The sequence below is a fragment of the Cervus canadensis genome, chromosome 4, assembly GCF_019320065.1.
Source record: "Cervus canadensis isolate Bull #8, Minnesota chromosome 4, ASM1932006v1, whole genome shotgun sequence".
NCBI classification, from domain to species: Eukaryota; Metazoa; Chordata; class Mammalia; order Artiodactyla; family Cervidae; genus Cervus; species Cervus canadensis.
The window spans coordinates 61,280,546-61,305,634 of record NC_057389.1 but is presented as its reverse complement, the minus strand read 5'-3'; the positions used below and the strand labels follow the sequence as shown (position 1 = coordinate 61,305,634).

The following is a 25,089-nucleotide window of genomic DNA, read 5'->3' as shown; positions in this document are numbered from 1 at the left end:
CTTCTGGCCTGGAGGGGTTCTATTGATAGATCAGCTGTTATCCTTATGGGAATCCCTTTGTGTGTTATTTGTTGTTTCTCCCTTGCTGCTTTTAATATTTGTTCTTTGTGTTTGATCTTTGTTAGTTTGATTAATATGTGTCTTGGGGTGTTTCGCCTTGGGTTTATCCTGTTTGGGACTCTCTGGGTTTCTTGGACTTGAGTGGCTATTTCCTTCCCCATTTTAGGGAAGTTTTCAGCTATTATCTCCTCGAGTATTTTCTCATGGCCTTTCTTTTTGTCTTCTTCTTCTGGGACTCCTATGATTCAAATGTTGGGGCATTTCACATTGTCCCAGAGGTCCTGAGGTTGTCCTCATTTCTTTTGATTCTTTTTTCTTTTTTCCTCTCTGCTTCAATTTATTTCCCACGATTTTATGGTTCTACCTCGTCCTTATCCCTATCTTCTGCCGTCCGTTATTCTACTCTTGGTTCCCTCCAAAGTGTGTTTTGATCCTCATTCATCTCATTATTCATTTTTTATTGTCTCTTTTTTATTTCTTCTAGGTCTTTATTAAACAGTTCTTGAATCTTTTCAATCTTTGTTTCCAGGCTATTTATCTGTAACTCCATTTTGTTTTCAAGATTTTGGATCATTTTTATTATCATTATTCTAAATTCTTTTTCAGGTAGATTCCCTATCTCCTCCTGTTTTGTTTGACTTGGTGGGCATTTTTCATGTTCCTTTACCTGTTGGGTATTTCTTTGCCTTTTCATCTTGTTTAGATTGCTGTATCTGGAGTGGGCTTTCTGTATTCTGGAGGTCTGTGGTTCCTTTTTATTGTGGAGGATTAACCCAGTGGGTGGGGTTAGACGATTGGCTTGTCAAGATTTCCTGGTTAGGGGAGCCTGCGTCAGTGTTCTGGTGCGTGGAACTTGATTTCTTCTCTTTGGAGAGCAATGGAGTGCCCAGTAATGAGTTTTGAGATGGGTCTATGTGTTAGGTGTGTCCTTGGGCAGCCTGTATGTTGATGTTCAGGGCTATGTTCCTGCGTTGCTGGAGAATTTGCGTGGTATGTCTTGCTTTAAAACTTATTGGCTCTTGGGTGGTGGTTGGTTTCAGTGTAGGTATGGAGGCTTTTGGACGGTCACTTATTACTTAAAGTTCCATGTAGTCAGGAGTTTTCTGGTGTTCTCAGGTTTTGGGCTTAAGTCTCCTGCCTCTGGATTTCAGTTTTATTCTTCCTGTAGTCTCAGGACTTCTCCAACTATACAGCCCTGATAAGAAAACTTCTAGGTTAATGGCTAAAAGATTCTCCCCCGTTAGGGACACCCAGAGAGGTTCACAGATTTACATGAAGAAGAGGAGAGGGAGGAGGGAGATAGAGATGAACAGGAGGAGAAAAAGGGGGACTCAAGAGGAGAGAGACAGATCTACGCAGCTGTATTCTCCGTAGCCCAGTCACCTACAAGGATTCACAGAATTGGATTGGGAAGAGAAGGGGAAAGGAGGAAATAGAGGTGTTCTGAGGTAGAAAACAGAGAGTCAAGATTGGGAGAGAATAATCTTCGTTTTAAAAATAGGGCTTCTCTTCTTTTTTTTCTTTTTTTTTGTAAGGTTATAGTGTATTGAAAATGAAAATTAAGGAGTAGTAGAGGAGTACTAGAGGACTTTAAAAGAAATAAGAGAAAAAGAAAAATAGAAAATAGAAGAGAAAAAGGAAAGAAAAAGAAGAAAAAAAAAGAAAGAAAAAGAAAAAAAAAAAAAGAAAAAAAAATTTTTTTTTCCCCCTAATTAAAAAATCGTAAAAGTCTGTGGAAATGAAAGTTAAGGAGTAATGGGGGAGTAATAGGGGATTTTAAAGGAAAATAAAAGAGAAGAAAGAAAAAAGAAAAAAAGAAAAAAATAAAAAAATTTAAAAAAAAAGAGAAAAAAGTAAAATTATATCTAGGAGTTTCTCTGGAGCTGTTGCGGTCAGTGTGGGTTCGGCTCAGTTTCAGATAGCTCCTCGTTCCAGCTTACGCTTCTCGATATCTACAGGCCCCTCCGGTGTAGTCAGCGTTTCCTAGAGGGATTTTAATCTGTTGCACCAGTCCCTTCTGAAGCGGTTCCCTTTGTTTATTTGGCTTCTGTTTGCCGGTCTCTTCAGAGCCTCATTTCCGCCCTGACACAGGCGGGCGGAGGCGGACTCTTACTCAGGTAGCTAGTTCCGTCGCTCTGCGGGGCAGGGAGGGGCTGGCGCTGCCGGGAGTGGCTTGCGCCGCGGGGATGGGCTGGGGCTGCCGGGAGGGGCTGACGCTGCTTTCTCCGTCTGCGCTGCTCAGGCTCCCGGCCGGTCTATATGGAGCGCGCCCCGCGCTGCGCTAGGTTCAAGCCCTCGGGTGTTACACAAAAGCGCGGAAGGAAAAGCTGCGCCTGCTCTCTGTGCCTTCCCCGTCAGAGCGGTCCAGGCAGCGAGGGGCTTGGTGGGCGCACTCTACCCAGGTGTGGCGCGCCCACTCCCTTCCGCGGACCCAGACTCAGTTTCCGCTGGCGCCAGTCGGGCGCGCGCGCCTTCCGCCCTCCGCGTCCCCAGCCCCAGTCCCCGCCCGCGCCGGTCGGTGCCTGCGCCCTGTGTCTCGCCGCGACCTTCCCCTCCCCCCTGCCTCCTGCCTCGGCGGGGCTGAGCCGGTCCGCAGCCTGCGAGCTCCTCTCTGGACCCTCTCGGTCTCTTTGTTCTGCGAACGGCCGGCAGTGTGTTCCGGCCGGTTAATTTACTCTCTCTCTTTTGGTCTCCCACAGTTCAAGTTGGCAACTCACAGAAGTTCCCTCCGATTGTCCTCAGGGCACTCGGGCCGGACCCTACCCCAAGCAATGCCGCCTAAGAGCTCCCGGGACGGATCTCCGTCCTTAGCTCTTTTGTCTCACTTTTTATCTTTTATATTTTGTCCTACCTCCTTTCGAAGACAATGGGCTGCTTTTCTGGGCGCCTGATGACCTCAGCTAGTGATCCGAAGTTGTTTTGCAAAGTTTGCTCTGCGTTCAGTTATTCTTTTGATGAATTTGTAGGAGAGAAAGTGGTCTCCCCGTCCTACTCCTCCGCCATCTTGGCTCCTCCCCTAATGACTACTTTTTGAAATGCCTTTAGAGATGGCTGATCACCAGGACAGCTATAAAACATGACCTACTAACCTCCTTTTATCACATGATTTGAAATGACTGACCTTGTTTCTCTCTATAATCCCAGGTTTGTGTGGAAGTCAAATTAATAATACACATTTTGCCTTTCATAGATGACTACAGAAAATTATCTCTAAATTAACTATGTCTATGAAATGTTTAGTTAAACATAGCAATAAATCACTGTCCTTTTAAAATAAAGTGTATTTGCAGAATCATTTACAAATTTATGTTACAGCTTTTAAAACTAGCTAATCTATGTTACAGTCTTTAAAATCAGTTGGAACACACAATTCAATGTTACCGAAAATTATCTTTAAAAATTATGAATTTATGTTACAGCTTTTAAAACCAGGTAATTTATGTTACAGCTTTTCAAACCAGTTGGAACACATAGGTCAATGTTACATTTTATTTTAAAGACTTTGCACTATAAAAACTTGACTTAGAAAAGCATTAGTGAAAAGGAAAATGTTCAAAATTATTTTTCTTCTCTGTTTTAAGAAATGATAAGTTCAGATCCACAAGATGGTACAAAACAAGGCTACCTTATACAAGACAGAACACAGTGTTTATGGAATCTTGAGCTCCACACAATCCCCTTGATTTTATTCACTTTTCAAAACAGGATAGTGGCTTTGAATCAGTATTGTCAGGGATGACTAGCCCTGACCCACTTAGAAATGCTCATTTCATAATTCCCTCTCTTATCAGGGGCTTCATACTGTGTCTGAAAACACTGAAAACAGCAGCAAGTTCTTCCACATTTAGAGACACACTAGCTGGCATTTCTGATTTTAAAATGAAAACCCTTAATTTTTACTTTGCTAATTTCACATTTACTAATTTCCTTTGGGGAAAGCTTAATTTAAAGGAATATGAAGCAAAAGCAAAAAGCCTTAATTTATTTAGAGTATAGATTATATATCTTTTTAAATATTAAACACCAAATTCTTTTTTTAATTAATTAATTTATTTTAATTGGAGGCTAATTACAATATTGTAGTGGTTTTCACCATATGTTGACATCAATCAGCCATGGGTGTACATGTGTTCCCCATCCTGAACCCCCCTCCCACCTCCGTCCTCATCTCATCACGCAGGGTCATCCCAGTGCTCCGGACCTGAGCACCCTGTCTCATGCATCAAACCTGGACCTAAACACCAAATTCTTAAAAGAAAGGCATAGCAGATCTTCAGAGCATAATTATATTGGTTTAGCATTCAATTGGGACAAACAATAACTGCCTTTATGACATGATTGTCTATGTAGAACATCCAGTGGAATGTACTAGATGCCAATGGAGGTTTCTAGAACTAAAAGTGATTTGAGCAAGTTTGCTTCCTGGTGGCTCAGACAGTAAAGAATCTGCCTGCATTGCAGGAGACCTGGGTACGATCCCTGGGTTGGGAAGATCCCCCGGAGAAGGGAATGTCTACCCACTCCAGCATTCTTGCCTGGAGAATTCCATGGACAGAGGAGCCTGGTGGGCTACAGTCCATGGGGTCACAATGAGTCTGCCATGACTGAGCTACAAAGCACAGCACAGCAAGATATAAGATCAATGTACAAAAGTCAATTATATTTCTATATATTTGCATCAAATGATTAGGAATTAAAGCATACAAAGAAATACTGTTTACAGCAGCATTGTAAAAACTATAAATACCTAGAGTGTGTGTTGCTCACTCAGTCATGTCTGATTCTCTGTGACCTCCGTGGACTGTAGATGCTAGGCTCCTCTGCCTGTGGAGTCTTCCAGGAAAGAATATTGGAGTGGGTTGCCATTTACTCCTCCAGGGGATCTTCCTGACCCAGGGATCAAACTCACGTCTCTTGCATCTCTTGCATCTCCTGCACTGGCAGTTGGATTCTTTACCACTGTATCATGTGCGAAGTCAAAAGATTAGAAGGCTAAGGATTTGTGCATGCTCAGTTGCTCAGTCGTATCCAACTCTTTGCCATGCCATGAACTATAGCCCTCTCAGTTCCATTCAGTTCAGTCGCTCAGTTGCGTCCGACTCTTTGAGACCCCATGAATTGCAGGATGCCAGCCCTCCCTGTCCATCACCAACTCCTGGAGTTTACTCAAACTCATGTCCATCGAGTTGGTGATGCCTTCCAGCCATCTCATCCTCTGTTGTCCCCTTCTCCTCCTGCCCCCAATCCCTCCCAGCATCAGGGTCTTTTCTAACGAGTCAACTCTTCGCTTGAGGTGGCCAAAGTACTGGAGTTTCAGCTTCAGCATCAGTCCTTCCAATGAACACCCAGGACTGATCTCCTTTAGGATGGACTGGTTGGATCTCCTTGCAGTCCAAGGGACTCTTAAGAGTCTTCTCCAACACCATAGTTCAAAAGCATCAATTTTTCGGTGCTCAGCTTTCTTCACAGTCCAACTCTCACATCCACACATGACCACTGGAAAACCCATAGCCTTGACCAGATGGACCTTTGTTGGCAAAGTAATGTGTCTCTGCTTTTTAATATGCTATCTAGGTTGGCCATAACTTTTCTTCCAAGGAGCAAGCGTCTTTTAATTTCATGGCTGCAGTCACCATCTGCAGTGATTTTGGAACCCAAGAAAATAGTTTGTCACTGTTTCCATTGTTTCCCCATCTGTTTGCCATAAAGTGACGGGACCAGATGCTATGATCTTAGATTTTTGAATGTTGAGTTTTAAGGCAGCTTTTTCACTCTCCTCTTTCACTTCAAGAGGCTCTTCAGTTCCTCTTGGCTTTCTGCCATAAGAGTGGTGTCATCTATTATACAGTGCAGCTCTTCCATACTGGGTGTTCACCCAAGAGAAATGAAACATATGTGCAAAGATGTGTACAGTAATGTTCATAGCAGCTTTATTTGTAATAGCCAACTGTCCATCTTCAGGTGAATGTATATATAAACTGTGTTATATCTGTAAAATGGAATACTGCTTAGCAATAAAAACAAATTAGCTATGATATTTCCCTGGTGATTTCCCTGGTGGTTCAGATGGTAAAGAATCCACCTGTAATACAGAAGACCTGGGTTCAGTCCCTGGTCAGGGAAGATCCCCTGGAGAAAGGAATGGTTACCCACTCAAGTATTCTTGCCTAGAGAATTGCACGGACAGAGGACCCTGATGGACCTACAGTCCATGGGGGTAGTAAAGAGTCAGACACGACTGAGCGACTAACACTATGATACTCAAAGTATTATGCTAAGTGCAAATAACCAGATAAAAAGAGTACATACTCTATGCTTCAATTTATGTAAAATTCTACAAAATGTGAACTAATCTGTAGTGTCAGAAAGCAGATGGGGAAAGTGTTGGAGGAGGTATTATAGACGGTCATAAGGAAACTTTTAGAAGAAATGTGTATGTTCAGACTTACCGAATTGTATGTTTTAGGTGTGTGCAGTTTATTTTGTCAATTATACCTTAATAGAGTTGTTTGCCAAAAAAAAAAAAAAAATGTATGAGGAGGATCTGTGTTGATAGAGAAGCTTATAGAGAAATATGTCCGTGGTGTAGTAAGCAAAAGAAGTTCCAGAACATTACATATAATTTGATCCCAGAGTTTTTTTCAAACTTAACTAATGAGAGTAATAAAATCCTTGCTTCTCAGCTGGATACTTCTGTGTATGTACGGAAGGTCTAGTAATTTACACAAAAGCAGTGGTTATCGCCAGGGAGTGAGATGTGGCACAGGATAGGGAGTTGATGTACACATATTTAACACTGAACTGTTAACACTTTCAGTATTTTAAGTTTCATGTATCTGTGTATTAATAAAAGGTGCACTTTGCAGGGAAGTTACGTTCTAGAAGCTGGAACTGTGAATTCACTCCCATTCGGATGGGCTGGTCGTTAAGATTTCACCGCGCAGGTGTCCCGTCATTTAGCTGAAGGCCAGCAGGCAGAAAAACCTTCCAGTCACCACTTAAGGAGATGCCCCTGAGCAGGTGGGAGCCGGCACGCACAGGTCCCCTGAGACATTTGGAGCTGCGCGCATGCGTTGCCGCCCGGGGGCGGGGCCGGGGGAGGGCCTGGGGGACGCCCGCGGGCTCTGGGGTCTTCGCCCGGGGCCCAGCGCATCCGGTTCCAGGGCAGCCGCCCAGAGCTCGAACTAGGCGGACCTGTCCCGCCGCCGCAGCCCGGCTGGCGAAGGCCCGGGCGCGCGGAAGGACACGCGGTTGTATGTCTGCAGTATCCTTTCTTGTGGGGAGCGCGGAGGTCTGTGGGGGGCTGCGCCTCCGCTAGCTTTGAGGAAGCCGCGGGCCGGAGCGCGGGTCCTGCCTGGGGCGGGTTGTGGTTTGGGGACCCGGCCAGCGCGCTTTCTCTGGGAACGAGGAGGCGCGAGCTGGCGTCCTCAGCTCGGGCACTGGGCTCCCCGAGACGGGGAGCGGGAGGGGGCACCCCCGGCTGGAGACTCCCCCCGCCCCCAGGCCAGATTGCCGTGGCCAACCCCCACCCCCGCATTTGCTTTTCCTTGAGGTGGGGTCTTCTGTCTGAGGTTTTACAGCCTCGGGTTGTTCGTTTCTTCCCACGGTGGTTTTTCTGCAGAGCTCAGCCCGGAACCCGGGTTTCCCGAATTTAGTCATTTTGTTCATCTTTGGAGGGTAAGCTCTGAACGGGTCATATTCGTTTTAACATCTCTCTTAAACGCGTATTAGTTGATGTTTTCATTACCTGTATGATTACTGATTACGCGGTCGCTTTTGCACGATGACTTGAAGTGTTTTCCCTTACAGGAGGAGCTTGTTAAGAATTTATATTTACAAAGGCATGTCCTGGAGAAAAGTAGACACAAGCTTTCCCTGTGATTTGGAATAATAATCTGTGCCCTTTTAGGTGTTACTGGTTTTGTCTTTAGTTACCTGTGCCCAGAAATTTCCCCCAAAATATGAAGTGGAAAAACCGATTATTTGCTCAGAAAAATGTTGCAGAATGCCTTCTTGAATCCTTTGTATTAATTGTTAAGATCCCTGGGTGTAACCAACACTGAGAAGAGACTCTCCCCATTTCAGAAGCCTTCCCTGTAGAGAGCCTGGCTTGCAGTCTTCATTCCCTTTTCTCTTAGGAGTTGGGAGGAGAGGTGGGGAAGGTTAAGAGAGGGGAACAGCTGAGACCCTCCCCCACCCCAGTTTCAAGGATTTAAACACATTGCCCAGTTCAAATTTTTAAGTCACAACAGTAGAAAGTTGGCAATCACTGCTTTAATAAAGATTTGTTTGACATAAATACATACCAATTATTTATGTCCTGTTGGAACTTTGATGATACTGTAGTTTGACTTTCATATTTTAAAAACTTGTAGATTTTAGATTTAGAATGGAACTCAGAGGTCATGTGGGTTGTAAAGAACATAAATATTTTTGACAACATTTGTAAAAAGTTATGTTTTGTCCTCCGGGATATGTTCAGTGGGAAGAGTTTGCCCTTTGGCACAATTTACTCTTTTATTAATATTCTGTCAAGCAGTCAAGTTTCAAAACTATATTTTGAAATAAATCTTCTGCTCCCCTGTCCAGGCCACACCTCTCTGGCCATTGCACTGATGACTACTAGGATTTCAGACTTCCTAACAGAGGTCGCTTGCATGTGGGGGGAGCAATCTGATTTCTCTGTGTGCCACTTTAGAAAAGTCGTTTAAGGACATTTGCTCATTATTTTTGTTCATTTTCATCTTGTTGCTTCCAACAAATTTGTCTCAGTTTTTAGGTAGTTTTAAACCTTTATTCTTTATCTGTAGTGTTTACACAGTATTTCTACTGTTGTGACTCTTAAAAACTTGAAGTTTTTAGAAGTGCCTTGTGTGTATTCATTTCATCAATCTGGAAGAACCTGGTGATGGTGCAGAAGATAGTTGCTTTCATTACTGCTTCCAGGCAGGCTTTGGATGTTTAGTAACCTGTCTTTGATTATCTTTCCCTCAAGAATACCGTGAGAGAGTTACTAGATACTTTTAGAGGCTCTGATTCACAGGGTCACCTATCTGCCAAATTAATAAGCATATTTTAAAAAGGGAAACTGGGTTAGGGTGGTTAGTGAAGCCCCAAAGTGGACTTTGAATCATCGTTACGTTTTTTTCCCAAGTGCTGATAAACCCGTTTTGTGCTTGTGATCACTGTCAATTTTTCTCATTTCTGCATGTTTCAGATTGTGGCTTACCACCTGATGGGGTCCTAAATTCTGGTTTTGTCTTCCAGCAATCCTCACTATTTGGTGACTCTTAAAATAGCAGTCAAGTTTCTTTAGCCACCAGGAAAGTAATTCATCTGATCTTAAAAACTCCAGTGAGCTGATGTGAGTTAGGTACCTTCACAACGCCTACTTCTGGGTCTTAGGTAGAGATTCCCTATTTATATATCCTTTTCAGATTTATCCCGTGTTTTCTAGCATAAAGCATGGCCTGCATACACAGAATTAGCCATATTGATAACTCAGTAGAAAAGTTTCTGTGGTAAATAAAACTGTGTGTCATTTGGTTCGGAAAGTATAAATCACTTGACTTACCTCTCTCTTCCTTTGTAAAGTGTCCCTGTGGCCCCCATCTGCTTATTCCTGGAGTAGAATATAAAGGAGAGAGAGCTGACCTTGCCATTATCTGGAAGATAGGGTTTGTAGGATAGTAGAGCAACACTTGGCAGTCTGGAAATCAAACTGGGGATATTGAGCTCTAATTCATTCTCCGTCTGTCCTCCAGAGCTCTGTTTTAGCAGTAGGATTCAGAGAGAAGAGAGCTGGCTGATGGTGGGCGTTAAAGATCGAAGAGAAGTTTTTAGTGGATTATTAAGTTGTCTCCCCCACTCGATATGTGTAACTGAATTAGGCTTACAAAAAGTAGCAGAGTGCGTTTATTTATTTTTACTTTATGACACTTATCCGTGATGCCCAGACAATGAGTTTTATCCTGGTATTGTTGTTGTGGTTCAGTCACTCAGTTGTGTCCGACTCTTTACGACCCCATGGACTGCAGCACCCCAGGCTTCTCTGTCCTTCACTGTCTGCCAGAGTTTGCTCAAACTCATGTCCATTGAGTCAGTGATGCCATCCAACCGTCTCATCCTCTGCTGTCCCTTTCTCTTCCTGTCTTTAATCTTTCCCAGCATCAGGGTCTTTTCCAGGGAGTTGGCTTTTCGTATCAGGTGACCAAAGGGTTGGAACTTCAGCTTCAGCATCAGTCCTTCCAATGAATATTCAAGGTTGATCTCCTTCAGGACTGACTGGTTTGATCTCCTTGCAGACCAAGGGACTCTGTAAGAGTCTTCTCCAGCAGCACAGTTTGAAGGCATCAATTCTTTAGTGCTCAGCCGTTTTTATTGTCCAACTCTCACATCCATACATGACTACTGGAAAAACCATAGCTTTGACTGTATGGACCTTTTAGAGCCAAGTAATGTCTGTGCTTTTTAATATGCTGTTAAGTTTGTCATTGCTTTTCTTTCAAGGAGCAAGCTTCTTTTAATTTCTTGGCTGCAGTCACTGTCCACAGTGATTTTGGAGTGCAAGAAAATAAAGTTCTGTCATTGTTTCCATTGCTTCCCCATCTATTTGCCATGCCTGGTGTAGACCCGTTACTATTTTCTTCTGTGTCCATAGACTGCTTCTAACTCTGATAAGTCACAGAAATTGATCAGACCTCAAAGAAAATATGAATCAATCATGAACAAATCAATTATGTCTGTCAATACAGGTGAAAAATATAAAAATCATGGACGCTTATGTTAACAGCAGACTAGTCAAACTACTTTCATATGGGAATGATAAATAATAAAAGTTCTGTCTGCTTATTTAATTATTATAACTGTAGAAGTGTTCAGTTCAGTCGCTCAGTTGTGTCCAACTCTTTGCTACCCCATGGACTACAGCACACCAGGCTTCCCTGTCCATCACCAACTCCCGGAGCTTGCTCAAACTCATGTCCTTCAAGTCGGTGATGCCATCCAACCATCTTATCCTCTGTTTTCCCCTTCTCCTCCTGCCTTCAATCTTTCCCAGTATCAGGGTTTTTTCTAATGAGTCAGTTCTTTACGTCGGGTGGCCAAAATATTGGAGCTTCAGCTTCAGCATCAGTCCTTCCAATGAATATTCAGGACTGATTTCCTTTAGGATTGACTGGTTTGATCTCCTTGCAGTCTAGGGGTCTCCCAAGAGCCTTCTCCAACACCACAGTCCAAAAGCATCAATTCTTCGGAACTCAGCTTTCTTTATAGTCCAACTCTCACATCCATACATGACTACTGGAAAAACCATAGCTTTGACTAGACAGACCTTTGTTGGCAAAGTAATGTCTCTGCTTTTTAATATGTTGTCTAGGTTGGTCATAGCTTTTCTTCCAAGGAGTAAGCGTCTTTTAATTTCATGGCTGCAGTCACCATCTGCAGTGATTTTTGAGCCCAGAAAAATAAAGTCAGCTGCTGTTTCCACTGTTTCCCTGTCTATTTGTCATGATGTGATGGAACCAGATGCCATGATCTTAGTTTTCTGATTGTTGAGTTTTAAGCCAATATTTTCTCCAAGATGGTGGAGTAGAGGGATGTGCGCTCATCTTCTCCTGCAAGAACTCCAAAATTACAACTTGCTGCTGAATAACCGTCAACAGGAGAATGTTGGATCCCACCAAAAAAAGAGACCCCACGTCCAAGGGCAAAGGAGAAGCCCCAGCAAGATGGTAGGAGGGGCAAAATCATGTTTAGAATCAAACCCCTTACCCACCAGAGACTCTTGGAGGGCTCAAACAAACCTTGTGTGCACCAGGACCCAGATACCCTGTAGAGACTGAACCAGAACTGTGTTTGAGCGTCTCCTGCGGAGGTACGGGTCAGCAATGGACTGCTGCAGGGGCAGGGGCTCTGGGTGCAGTAGACCTGGGTATGGCATTAGGCCTCTTGGAAGAGGTTGCCATTAACCCCACCATAGAGCCCCCAGAACTTACACAAGACTGGGGAAACAGACTCTTGGAGGGCACGAACAAAACCTTGTGTGTATCAGGACTCAGGAAAAAGGAGCAGTGACCCCACAAGAGACTGAGCCAGACTTGCCCGTGAGTTTCCAGGAGTCTCTGGAGGAGGCGTGGGTCGGCGGTGGCCTGCTGCAGGGCTGGGGGCACTGAGTGCGGCAGTGCATGCATGGGGCCTTTTGAAGGAGGTCGCCATTATTTTCATTACCTTCTTCATAGTTTGGCCTCAGGTCAAACAACAGGGAGGGAACACAGCCCTCCCCATCAACAGAAAATTGAATTAAAGATTTACTGAGCATGGCCCTGCCCATCAGAACAAGACCCAGTTTCCCCCTCAGTCAGTCTGTCCCATCACGAGCTTCTATAAGCCTCTTTTCCTTCTCCTTCAGAGGGCAGACAGAATGAAAACCACAGTCACGGAAAACTAACCAATCTGATCACATGGACCACAGCCTTGTCTAACTCAAAGAAACTATGAGCCGTGCCGTGTAGGGCCACCCAAGACGGACGGGTCATGGCGGAGAGTTCTGACAAAATGTGGTCCACTGGAGAAGGGAATGGCAAACCACTTCAGTATTCTTACCTTGAGAACCCCATGAACAGTATGAAAAGTAGTGGTGTTACGTGTTTCTAAAAACTGGAACTGAAAGATTTACATAGCCTATTAACAAATGTAATCATGGGCTACCTTGATTGTTTTGTAGTAACTCCCTATATGTTTTTATTAAAATGTGAATTTTTAAAGCCCTCATTTGACTGTTTGATCCACAGTCTTCTGTTTGAGTAGAGCTTCATGTGTAATTCCTGGCGAGTGTTGCACTATTTCTATTGATCAGGCTAGTGGTATTTTGTTTTTGTTTTTGCTTTAATGGACAGCTTTTCTTCTGAGTGGAAAATAGTTTGGGAATCAGTAATTTTCTGATAAAAACTTTCAACATATACAATTATATATAAATGCCCTAAGCATAAAAATTGCTGAATTTTTACTTATATATTCTGATGAATGTGTTTTTGTGGTGTTTTGCCAAGCTAGGAAGTGAAATCAAATGGATATTGGTGAGTACCCTATGGCAGCAGTTACTTCATTTCGTTCATTCACCGTGAACTGTAACTTGGGAGCCTTCTTTAGGTAAGAAAGTTGGTAGTTTGAAAAATGATTGTATACGCTTAGGCTGGAATTTCTATGTCAAGGTTTTCAAGCTAATAAAGATACCTTTGTCTTGCACTTGATACTATTTTCCTGATGCTCATTGCTAAACAGTTACTTCATATAAAATTTATGGTTTGTGGATGGGTTTTCTATTTTGAAAGTTGATATACGTGAGGAAAAAGAAAACTAAGATGTTATTTTTTGATAGAATTATGGTGCATACTATCGTTTAGTTATTTATGGTGACTCTGTCAGTGAATTGGCAACTTAATGATTTTAACAGATACACAGGTTTAACATTTAATCCCTGTTGCATGCAGATTTAATATATAGCACAATTCCTTTATTTAGAATCACAAGGCAGTTTTCTAACTGGGCATTTGGATGAAGTCTTTGTTTTATTTTTGGCTTCACTGCTTTTTTAATGAGGGATTATGTTAGGAATAACTTTTTGGCAATTCCTTAGTAAAATTTAGCTTTCCATTCTGTGGGCTTCCTAATAAAACAGTTATAAGCAAAATGTCAGTAAATATGCTCAACTTCAGAGGTGAGTATCTAACATCCATTCCTTTGCTTTCCTTGGGCCATTGTATTTTGTTTAAGGAATTAACCCTTTAAAATAGTACATGCTTTGAATTATTGATGTCAACAGTTGTGCATATTCTACATTGTATTGCTCAGTTATGCACATAAACTGGTTTAGTCAGATTAAGATGTGCACTGGCTCTTTTGCCTAGTGCTTGAGATATAATTTTTTCCTACCCTCCCCCCCTTCCCTTTCCCAAACCCTAAAGATGACCTTTCATTTTGCTCAGTGATTTTATAGACCATTCCTATTTCTGGGATCCATCTCTACATTGTGGTTAAGAAATGTTTCCCATCAGACAGAGTGACTCACCAGATAGGGATATTTACATATTAAATAAATATTTCATTAGATTTGAAGGTATGTTTCAGTTATGATACCAAATCTTCCACATATACATTCCTAGCATTCAAGGATAAGAAGAGGGTTAAAGAGTCAACCAAAGTTGAATAAAATTCAGAACTATCTTCATCACTATTTTAAATTGTATACTTAAAATACTTTGAATTTTTATGTAAAATATATGTACAAGATAGCCCTATATATTTAGGTATATCTAGACCTGAATTTTGTTGGCACTTAGTTTTGTCTCAGGCTGACTAATACCTGATAGGGAGTTATCCTTTCTTTCTGTTGGGAAAGAATGCTCATTCCTTTGCTATATTTAATCAGCTGGTGAGGACCCAGTATGTTGCTACGGCTTCTGTCCCTGCCATATCCTGCTTCTCTAGAGCTCCCATGTCCTGGGTGTCATCTGAAAACTGTCACAGGTCATTTGGCTTTTTGTTGGAACTGTGTTCCAGCTTAAGCAACATAATGAAATTTGTTCAGGAAAATGCGTTAGACGATTTAACAATGACGGCAGCATTTATTGAGCACTTACTATGGGCTGGCACTTGAGTTACTTTAATCCTCTCAGCAACATTATGAGACTGGCAGTGTAGTTCTCCCTGCTTTTCAGGTGAGGAAGCTGAGGCTTGTATTAATTTGCTCAGACAGGATCACATGGTTGGTAAATAGTAGAGTTGGGACTTACCCAGATCCATGCTTTTAATTATGTTTTCTATCTCCCAACGATCCCCACAATCCCACCCCTGCCTGGAGTTCTCAGAACAATCGCAGTGTGAGAGTGAGAATACAGTAATTGACTAGGAATGAACCAGGCACATGCACTGCTTCCCTGGACCTTTCTTCCTGGAAACTTACCCCAACTACCCCTTCCCACATACAAACTCAGAAACATGCCATTCCCTTAAACTTCCATCAGCTGGTCCAGTTTCAGTGATGGCATTCATCACTGTGTTTTGCTGTTTCACCCTAGCTCTTTGAGAACAAGTTCCCTCCTATTTAGGGCATCTCCGGTGGCTCAAATTGTAAAGAATCTGCCGGCAGATGGGAAACCTGGGTCAGGAAGATTACCTGGAGAGGGGAATGGCTGTCCAATCCAGTATCCTTGCCTGGGGAATCCCATGAACAGAGGAGCCTGGTGGGCTACAGTCCGTGGGGTCGCAGCAAGTCAAACGTGACTGAGTGACTAACATTTTGACTTTTTCCTCCTGTTTATCTCTGTATGTCTAGTGCTAAGTAGTGCCTATTAATGCATGAAAGAAAGATTCCTGTCAAAATTGTCTTAAACTGCTTCTCATCTTCTGATGTTATTCCATACAATTAAAGCAAAATATAGGATGGGAATGTGGGGGAAATTACCACTTACCATTGTTTACTGTTTACAGAATGAAGAGGAACCGTTTACCTTGCATGAATGAAGTTCTCCAGTCCTCACCTGCAGTGAAACAGCCAAAACTTGGGTGCTGTCCTTCTCTCAGCCAGACTCACATGTGTGCTGCTCTTCTGGACTGGGGGAATTTGCCTCACCACGTAGTGTTACGCGTTTTTCAGTATCTTCCTTTAATAGATCGAGCCCGGGCATCTTCTGTCTGTAGGAGATGGAATGAAGTTTTCCACATACCTGACCTTTGGAGAAAGTTTGAGTTTGAGCTGAACCAGTCAGCTACTTCATATTTTAACTCCACTCATCCTGATCTCATTCAGCAGATCATTAAAAAGCATGCTGCCCATCTCCAGTATGTCAGCTTTAAGGTAAGAAAAATAAGCAGTATATAAAAGCAATGACTTAAGTTTTGTTAGTATTTGTGTTAGATCATTATATTGAAACAGTCAATGAATTTTTCAGAATTCTTATCCCAAACTATTTCCTGCTTCTTTGTTATTACTTGTATAGATTTAGATGTAGTACTTGAGCTACAATTGAATAAACTTCAGCTTCCTTCATGTAGATGCCATTATTAAAATTCAGCTGATCTTACAAGATTCGAAAGTATAAAGTGCTTAGAAAGTTCATTTGTCATCATCTCTGCTTTTCCTTTTTTGTCCAAGATAGTGTGTATTAGAGAAAAAATACTCATTTATTTTATAGGTTGAAGGTATAAGTACAGTTTTGTAGTTGCATATTGAATTCTGTTAAATAATTATATTGCCAGTAACTTTCTAATGTTACATTCATGAAATTAAGATTTTAAATTGTCTTTGTAGGTTGATAGTAGTACTGAGTCAGCAGAAGCTGCCTGTGATATACTTTCTCAGCTGGTAAATTGTTCTATCCAGACTTTGGGCTTAATTTCAACGGCCAAGCCAAGTTTTATGAATATGTCAAAGGTAAAGATGATTTTTTTGTGAGATCCACTACAATTCTTAAATATTATTGAACTAGACAAACAAAGGGCTTCCCAGGTGGTGCTAGTGGTAAAGAATCTCCCTGCCGATGCAGGAGATGCAAGAGATGCGAGTTTGATCCCTGGGTTGGGAAGATTCCCTGGGGAGAGAAATGGAAACCCACTCCAGTATTCTTGCCTGAAAAATTCCATGGACAGAGGAGCCTGGAGTGCTACAGTCCCTGGAGCTGCAGAATCAGACATGACTAAGCGACTGAGCATGCTTTCAGTCAAACATAATGCTTTTCCTAAAAATAGATCACAACCTTACTTGCATTCAAATAATTACTTAAAAGCAGGTTTTTGTTGACTAGAACTTAGATACACATTAGATATTTTTGATGAGATATCTAATGCATGGTTTCATTCTTCAGGTCTACTTTGTAATTTTAATGTTTCACAGCAGATATCATTAATATAAAATCTAGGTGGTATATTTAGAATTTTCAAGTGCCAGTTTACATAGTTACATTGAATGTAGAATGTGTAGGGCCAGTAGTGGATATCTTTCCTGTAATTCTATAGTTGCTCCATTGGAGGTGTAATATTTAACTAAATGTACTATACTGATTAGGATAGTGTTGGCATCCTTGCAATTCCAAAATAACAGTGGCTTGAAAACATGAGTGAGGTTTATTTCTGTTATACTAAAGAAATCCATAGGGCCACAGTCCCTAGCTGGTATGAAGTCATTTGGAACCCACATTCCGCCTAGGCACTTCCTTTATCTCCACGGTGTTTACTTCATTTTCATTTCCCAAGATGGCTTTCTGTGCTCCAGCCATCACGTCCTTGTTCTAGACCACTGGAGGGAATAAATGGGGGGAGAAGAGTGTGCCCTCTCCCTTTCAAGGTGTGCAAGACTAGCCATAAGTACCACATAGGACTTTTGTCTGTCGTACTGGGCAGCTTAGCTCTGTGGCCACAGCACATCTCTGGGAAGCGAGGAAAGTCTTTTAGCTGGGTGGCAGTATGCCCAGCTAAGAATTAGAACCAGATTACCAAAGAAGAAAGGATGATGGTTCTTATGAAGCAACCAGCAGTCTCTGCCACAGAAATTAATGACTGACTTCTCTTCATTCAGGCTTTGACTTGAATGCCATGTCCTCAGGGAGGCCCTCCTTGACCCATTTTGCTAAAACAACACCCCCTCTAGTTACTCTCTACAGTGTTTTATTTTCTTTACATCATTCATCAGGACTTGAAATCACCTTTTTATTTAATGTTTACTCTTCTTCTCCTCAAACAGAAGACATCAACTCCTTGAGGGCAGGGATTCTCTTTTGCTTATTTACCATAATAAACCCAGAATTAGAATAGTGCCTCATGTGTAGTAAGCACTGAACTCTGGTCATCAGTAAAACTGACTAATGGAAACCTTCCTGTAGAAGAGGATGGAGGAATAGCAGCATCTCCTTTCTCATTAACTGGGTCATGGCTCTCTTTTAGAATGCATTTCTGCTTAGTCTGTTAATCTTTTTAAGAGGTATGCTGAAAAAAATGGGTCACTTGGGGATTCAAGTAATCAGATGAAAACTTACTACTTCTAAATAGTTATTTCCTTGTTTATGAGATAGGGAAACTGATTAGCCTGAAATTCTTAGACTCTGGGCTATCTCTCTGCTGCACATCAGCTTCCAGGGCCAGCTTCTGGGTTAGCTGAGGCAGTCACCAGAGGCTTCATTCCAAGCCCCACCGCCACACAAAATGAGCTCTGTGGCTTCTGGCAAAGTTGTGGATGTCTCTGCGCCTCAGTTCTTTCATTTGCAGACTGAGGGAAAGTGATGTATGGATACAGAATTTTGATCTGCCTGAGAAGTATTAACCTAGGGACTTCCCTGGCAGTTCAGTGGTCAAGACTTTGCCTTCCAGTGCAGGGGATGTGGATTCAGTCCCTGATTGGGGAGCTAAGATCCCATATGCCTTGCAGCCAAAAAACCAAAAACATAGAAAGAGAAGCAGTATTGTAATAAATTCAATAAAAGCTTTGAAAATGGTCTGCATTTTTTTAAAAAAGTCTTTAAAAAGCATTAATACATTGTTACTATAATGAAATATGTACTCTGATGCTTAAATGTGTTCTTCAGGACTGAAAGAGTCCTTTGGAAGTTGATTAAAAGTGAAATAAACCTTACATTTCTTAAGGAAAAAGAGTAAACTATTTCTTTTCCTCTAATAATTTTTGGCACCATAAAGTTTAGTAGAACTATTCAAAACCCTAAAGAATGATGCCATCAAGGTGTTACATTCAATATGTTAGCAAATCTGGAAGACCCAGCAGTGACCACAGGACTGGAAAAGGTCGATCCTCATCCCAGTTCCCAAGAAGGGTAGTACTAAAGAATGTGCTGAACATCGGATAATTGCACTCATCTCCTGCGCTAGTAAGATCATGCTAAAATCTTGCAAGCCTAGGCTTCAGCATTTTGAGAACCAAGAACTTCCAGATGTCCAACCTGGGTTTAGAAAAGGAAGAGGAACCAGAGATCAAATTGCCAACATTCAGTGGATCATAGAGAAAGCCAGGGAATTCCAGAAAAACATCTACCTCTGTTTCATCGATGACTCCAAAGCCTTTGACTGTGTGGATCATAATAAATTGTGGAAAGCTCTTAAAAGAGGTGGGAATACCACACCATCTTACCTGTCTCCTGAGAAACCTGTATGTAGGTTAAGAAGCAACAGTTAGAACCCTGTGTGGAACAGCTGACTGGTTCAGGATTGAGAAAGGAGTACAACAGTGTTGTCTGCTGTCAGGCTGTTTGTTTAACCTGTACACTGAGCACATCATGAGAAATGCCGGTCTGGATGAGTTACAAGCTGGAATCAAGACAGAAGGGACAAACATCAACAACGTTTGATATGAGGATGATACCACTCTAATGGCAGAAAGCAAAGAGGAACTAAAGAGCCTCTGGATGAGGGTGAAGGAGGAGAGTGAAGGAGCCAGGTTAAAACTAAATATTAAAAAAACTAAGATCATGGCATCCAGCCCCATTAATTCATGGCAAAGAGATAGGGGAAAAGGTGGGAGTAGTGTCAGATGTCCTCTTCTTGGGCTCTAAAATCACTGTGGATGGTGACTGCAGCTATGAAATCAGAAGATGATTGCTTCTTGGCAGGAAAACTATCACAAACCTAGACAGTGTGTTGAAAAGCAGAGACATCACTCTGCTGACAAAGGTCTGTATAGTGGTCTTCCCAGTGGTCATGTATGGTTGTGAGAGCTGGACCGTGAAGAAGGCAGAGCACCAAAGAATTGATGCCTTCAAACTGTGGTGCTGGAGAAGACTCCTAAAAGTCCCTTGGACAGTAAGGAGATCAAACCAGTCAATCTTAAGGAAAATCAACCATGAATACCCATTGCAAGGATTGATGCTGAAGCTGAAGCTCCAGTATTTTTGAGAAAAAGCGAGAGAATTCCTGAAAAGCATCTATTTCTGCTTTATGGATTATGCCAAAGCCTTTGACTGTGTAGATCACAACAAACTGTAAAATTCTTTAAGAGATGAGAATACTAGACCACCTTACCTGCCTCCTGAGAAATCTGTATGCAGGTCAAGAAGCAGCAGTTAGAACCGGACATGGAACAACAGACTGGTTCCAGATTGGGAAAGGAGTACATCAAGGCTGTGTATTGTCACCTTGCTTATTTAACTTATATGCGGAGTACATCATGCGAAATGCCAGCTTGGATGAAGCACAAGCTGGAACAAGATTGCTGGGAGAAACATCAATAACCTCAGATATGCAGATGATACCACCCCATGGCAGAAAGTAAAGAGGAACTAAAGAGCCTTTTGATGAAAGTGAAAGAGGAGAGTGAAAAAGCTGGCTTAAAACTTAACATTCAGAATATTAAGATCATGGCATCTGGTCCCATCACTTCATGGCAAACAGATGGGAAAACAATGGAAACAGTGAGAGACTTTATTTTCTTGGGCTTCAAAATCACTGCAGATGGTGACTGCAGCCATGAAATTAAAAGATGCTTGCTCCTTGGAAGGAAATCTGTGATCAACCTAGACAGCATATTAAAAAGCAGAGACATTACTTTGCCAACAAAGGTCCTTCTAGTCAAAGCTATGTTTTTTTCCAGTAGTCATGTATGGGTGTGAGAGTTGGACTATAAAGAAAGCTGATTTCCAAGGAATTGATGCTTTTGAACTGTGGTGTTGGAGAAGACTTAAGAGTCCCTTGAACTGCCAGGAGATAAAACCAGTCAAGCCTAAGGGAAATCAGTCCTGAATACTCATTGGAAGGCCTGATGGTGAAGCTGAAACTCCAGTATTTTGGCCACCTGATGCAAAGAAGTGACTCCTTGGAAAAGACCCTGATACTGGGAAAGATTGAAGGCAGGAGGAGAAGGGGATGACAGAGGGTGAGATGGTTGGATGGCATCACTGACTTGACAGACATGAGTTTGAGCAAGCTTTGGGAGTTGGTGAGGGACAGGGAACCCTGGCATGCTGGAGCCCATGGGGTTGGAAAGAGTTGGACGTGACTGAGCGACTGAACTGAGCTGATGTGAACAGCTGATTCATTGAAGTCCCTGATGCTGGGAAAGATTGAGGGTAGAAGAAGAAGAGGGTGTCAGAGAATGAGATGGCTGAATGGCATCAGTGATGCAGTGAACACAAACTTGGGCAAACTTTGGGAGATGGTGAAGCACAGGGAGGCCTGGTGTGCTGCAGTCCATGGGGTCACAAAGAATCATGCACGACTGGACAACAACATCAAAGTTGAGTAAAGAGGTTTAGCTGTCCAGCATTTGAGAATTTGTGCAACTAGTTTACAATAGTATAAACCGTTGTTTTCTTGTAAAGGAATTAGGATGTATAACCAATTTGGTCATTCTGATAGGGACAGTAGAGCCTTTGATAGAATCCAAGTTGATTTTGAAAAGGAAAATGCATAGATTTGTTTTCTAGACTTTCTATTTGTGTCAAAAAATACTGGATCTGAAAAGTTCTGAGTTCCACCCATTATGAAGTCAAACTGTAACTAAACTTTTGTTTGTCAATCTTCAAAACAGAGAAATTTTTCAAAATGTATCTTTGTTTAGATAATTTGCTAGAAAAAAATGTCTCTGAAGAATATGACATCATTTATTTATCAACAGTAAATGTTGACTTTTACTATGTGCCAGATACTACTTTAGGTGCTAGAAATACAGGAATGAATAAAACAGATAAGAGTTTATTTATTCTGGACTAGGGTGTTGACTCAGTCCAGATAGTAAATTTCAGGCTTTGTGGGTCGTGTCATTCTGCTCACCTCTAGCACTGTGGTGTGAAAGCAGGCAGAGCAGTGCATAGATGAGTCCCGCACTGCTCTTCTGCAGTCAGACTTTAATTATGGACCCTGAAAGAGCTTCACTTAATTGTTACCTATCACAAAGTACTCCTCTTTAAAAATTTTCTTTGAACTATTTGAAAATGTAAAAGCCATGCAGTGGCTTAGATGATAAAGAATCTACCTGCAGTGTGGGAGACCTGGGTTCGATCCCCGGGTCCGGAAGATACCCTGGAGAAGGGAATGGCGACCCACTCCAGTAGTCTTGCCTGGAGAATTCTATGGTCAGAGGAACCTGGTGGACTACAGTCCTTGGAGTCGCGAAGAGTCAGACATGAATGAATGACTAACACTTTCCATACTTAACTCATGAACCATATGATAAAGTGGACTGGACTTGGCCAGTGGACCATAACTTGCCAACCTCTATTCTAGGAAATAAATAAGATTATATCCTTTTAATGTTGAAAAATAAATCCTTAAGATTGAAAATAATTGGAAGATGTGTTTTTGAAATCTTTGAAACTTCTTCCTTTCTCACTATTCCATTTAGCAATGATAAAAGTAATAAAACTATACTTTGCTATTTCTCCTGGCTAATGGCACTGTGAAAAGCAGTAATATGTTGATCACTTTTATTATGTTATTATAAGCATATATTGATGTATTAATGAATAGTTTTGATGAAATTATTGCAGCTGTAGATTTTAAAATAATGTTTTTATAATTTTTTCTTATTGCCATGGTAGTCTCATTTTGTGTCAGCACTTACAGTTCTTTTTGTTAACTCAAAATCATTGTCGTCAATCAAAATTGAAGACATGCCAGTGGATGATCCTTCTTTGAGCATTCTTGTGGCCAATAATAGTGATACTCTAAGACGCCTAAAAATGAGTAGCTGTCCTCATGTTTCATCTGATGGTAGGTTATATTTTTAAGCTTATATGATGTTTTTATTATAGTAATAGTAGTAATATAATTTCCTGTTGAAAACTATATGCTTATGAGATGTAATTCATTAATCTTTCTTTCAAAAGAACTCAGTGTATTGATGTAAGCTAAATATAGTTTAAATTGCTTCTCCTAAGAGTATCTTACTTATATATATATTTTTTATTGTATGTATAATTATATATATGGGGCTTTTCAGGTGGTGCAGTGGTAAAAAAATCTGCCTGCACGTGCAGGAGACAGAAGAGATGCGAGTTTGATCCCCGGATGGGGAAGATCCCCTGGAGAAGGAAATGGCAATCCACTCCAGAATTCTTGCCTGGGAATTTCCATGGACAGAGGTGCCTGGAGGTCTACAGACCATGGGGTTGCAAAAGAGTCAGACATGACTAAGTATACATATGCACACAATTATTTATATACACGAGCGCGCACACACACACACACACACACACACACACACACACAGATTTGCATGCAAATTATATATATCAGCATCCATCTCCTCAGAAATCATTAGATGTCTATTCTAGGAAATAATGAATAACTGATACAAATTTAAATTCACAAAATGTTGTGTGAGTATCCATACTCATTGTGTTTAAGGATTTTCCCCCCATTTCCTGCAGGAATCCTTTGTGTAGCTGATCATTGTCAAGGTCTTAGAGAACTGGCATTGAATTATTACATGCTAAGTGATGAACTTCTCCTGGCGCTTTCAAATGAGACTCATGCTAACCTTGAGCATCTTCGAATAGATGTTGTGAGTGAAAATCCTGGACAAATTGAATTTCATTCTGTTAAAAGACAAAGTTGGGATGCACTTACTAAACACTCCCCTGGAGTGAATGTTGTTATGTACTTCTTTTTATATGAAGAGGAAATGGAGACGTTCTTCAAAGAAGAACCCCCTGTTACTCATCTTTATTTTGGTCGTTCAGTCAGCAAAGAGATTCTAGGACGGCTAGGTCTTAACTGTCCCCGACTAATAGAGTTAGTTGTATGTGCTAATGGTCTTCAGGTCATTGATAATGAACTTATTTGTATTGCTGAACACTGTAAAAACTTAACAGCCTTGGGTCTCAGTGAATGTGAAGTTAGCTGCAGTGCATTCATTGAGTTTGTGAGACTGTGTAGGAGAAAGCTAACCCACCTCTCTATCATGGAGGAAGTTTTGATACCTGATGATGTTTATAGCCTAGATGAAATTCACACTGAGGTCTCCAAATACCTGGGAAGAATATGGTTTCCTGATGTCATGCCTCTCTGGTAATTGACTCCTGAACCAAAGATTATTAACTTTTTTTTTTAATCTGTAAGATTAGCTTCTTTCTGTCTATGCAAATGTAAATTTTAAGATGCATTGCTGAAATGTGTTAGGTGAAATCTTGTATTGTTTACAAACTGTCTTAATGGATTATAGCAGAAGCATTTGAGAAACTATGAGAGATTTGAAAAGACAGAAATCGTAAATAGAGCACAGACACTGTATGGTGGGTTAGATAGTTGATAGAAATAGTCGGTTTCTAGGTAAGTTCCTCAGCCTTCCTTGAAGGCGTATTTTGACTTGCTGAATAAATTTGTAATATTGAGCTTTGGATCCCTTAAATTATGTCACTTACAATTTTATATTGTTGATTGTTTCTGTTTCATCTTGGCATTAATACACTTTACCAAATATTTGGTATTAGAAACTAAGAGTACACTCAAAGTAGACATACAGAGGCTGGCTTAATTGTACTCTATTTTTTAGCAGTATATAAGATCATGTTATGATTCAATAAATAACTTGTAATTTCTAGTGCATTTCGAATTCTACTTTGTTGTATTAACTTGTGAGAAAATGGGCATTAGATTAACATTAAGAAAGTGAAATCTCTCCGTCGTGTCCAACTCTTTGCGACCCCATGGACTGTAGCCCACCAGGCTCCTCCGTCCATGGGATACTCCAGGCAAGAATACTGGAGTGGGTTGCCATTTCCTTCTCCAACATTAGCATTAAATAACCCTAATTCATTTTATAAAGATCCTGTGATTGTAATTGGTTAAATACACTACTGAGATAAAAAGTAAATTTTTTAGAGGGTGTTTGTGAGGGAATCAACGTTTACTGGATTTATTTACTGTGTATCTGAAACTATACCAGATCCTTTGCAGAAGTGGTTGTTTAGTTAGTAACACAACCAAAACTCTTCAATGGCTACGATTTATTGCCTTTAAGATGAATATGTGTCCTTAAAATGACCCATAAGACCCTCCAGGTTCTGGCTTCTGGCTTCTCCCTGCTTCTGTGAC

General features: G+C 41.3%; 1 protein-coding gene across 8 annotated transcripts; it reads left to right on the top strand.

Moving 5' to 3' along the window:
* The first annotated feature begins 7,039 nt into the window (after positions 1 to 7,039).
* On the top strand, positions 7,040 to 24,595 carry LOC122439895 (F-box/LRR-repeat protein 21). Of its 8 annotated transcripts, XM_043465450.1 has the most exons (6): positions 7,157 to 7,321; positions 13,110 to 13,136; positions 15,550 to 15,916; positions 16,370 to 16,492; positions 22,593 to 22,764; positions 23,424 to 24,595. In XM_043465450.1, exons 3-6 carry the CDS (start codon positions 15,551 to 15,553, stop codon positions 24,065 to 24,067), a joined length of 1,305 nt encoding a protein of 434 aa, XP_043321385.1. In that variant the 5' UTR covers positions 7,157 to 7,321; positions 13,110 to 13,136; position 15,550; the 3' UTR covers positions 24,068 to 24,595. The 8 variants fall into 8 exon arrangements, with proteins under 8 accessions (XP_043321383.1, XP_043321385.1, XP_043321384.1 ...); XM_043465448.1 differs by lacking the exons at positions 7,157 to 7,321; positions 13,110 to 13,136 and adding an exon at positions 7,040 to 7,080; XM_043465449.1 differs by lacking the exon at positions 13,110 to 13,136 and having other exon boundaries at positions 7,157 to 7,320; positions 15,545 to 15,916.
* Positions 24,596 to 25,089: the final 494 nt, after the last annotated feature.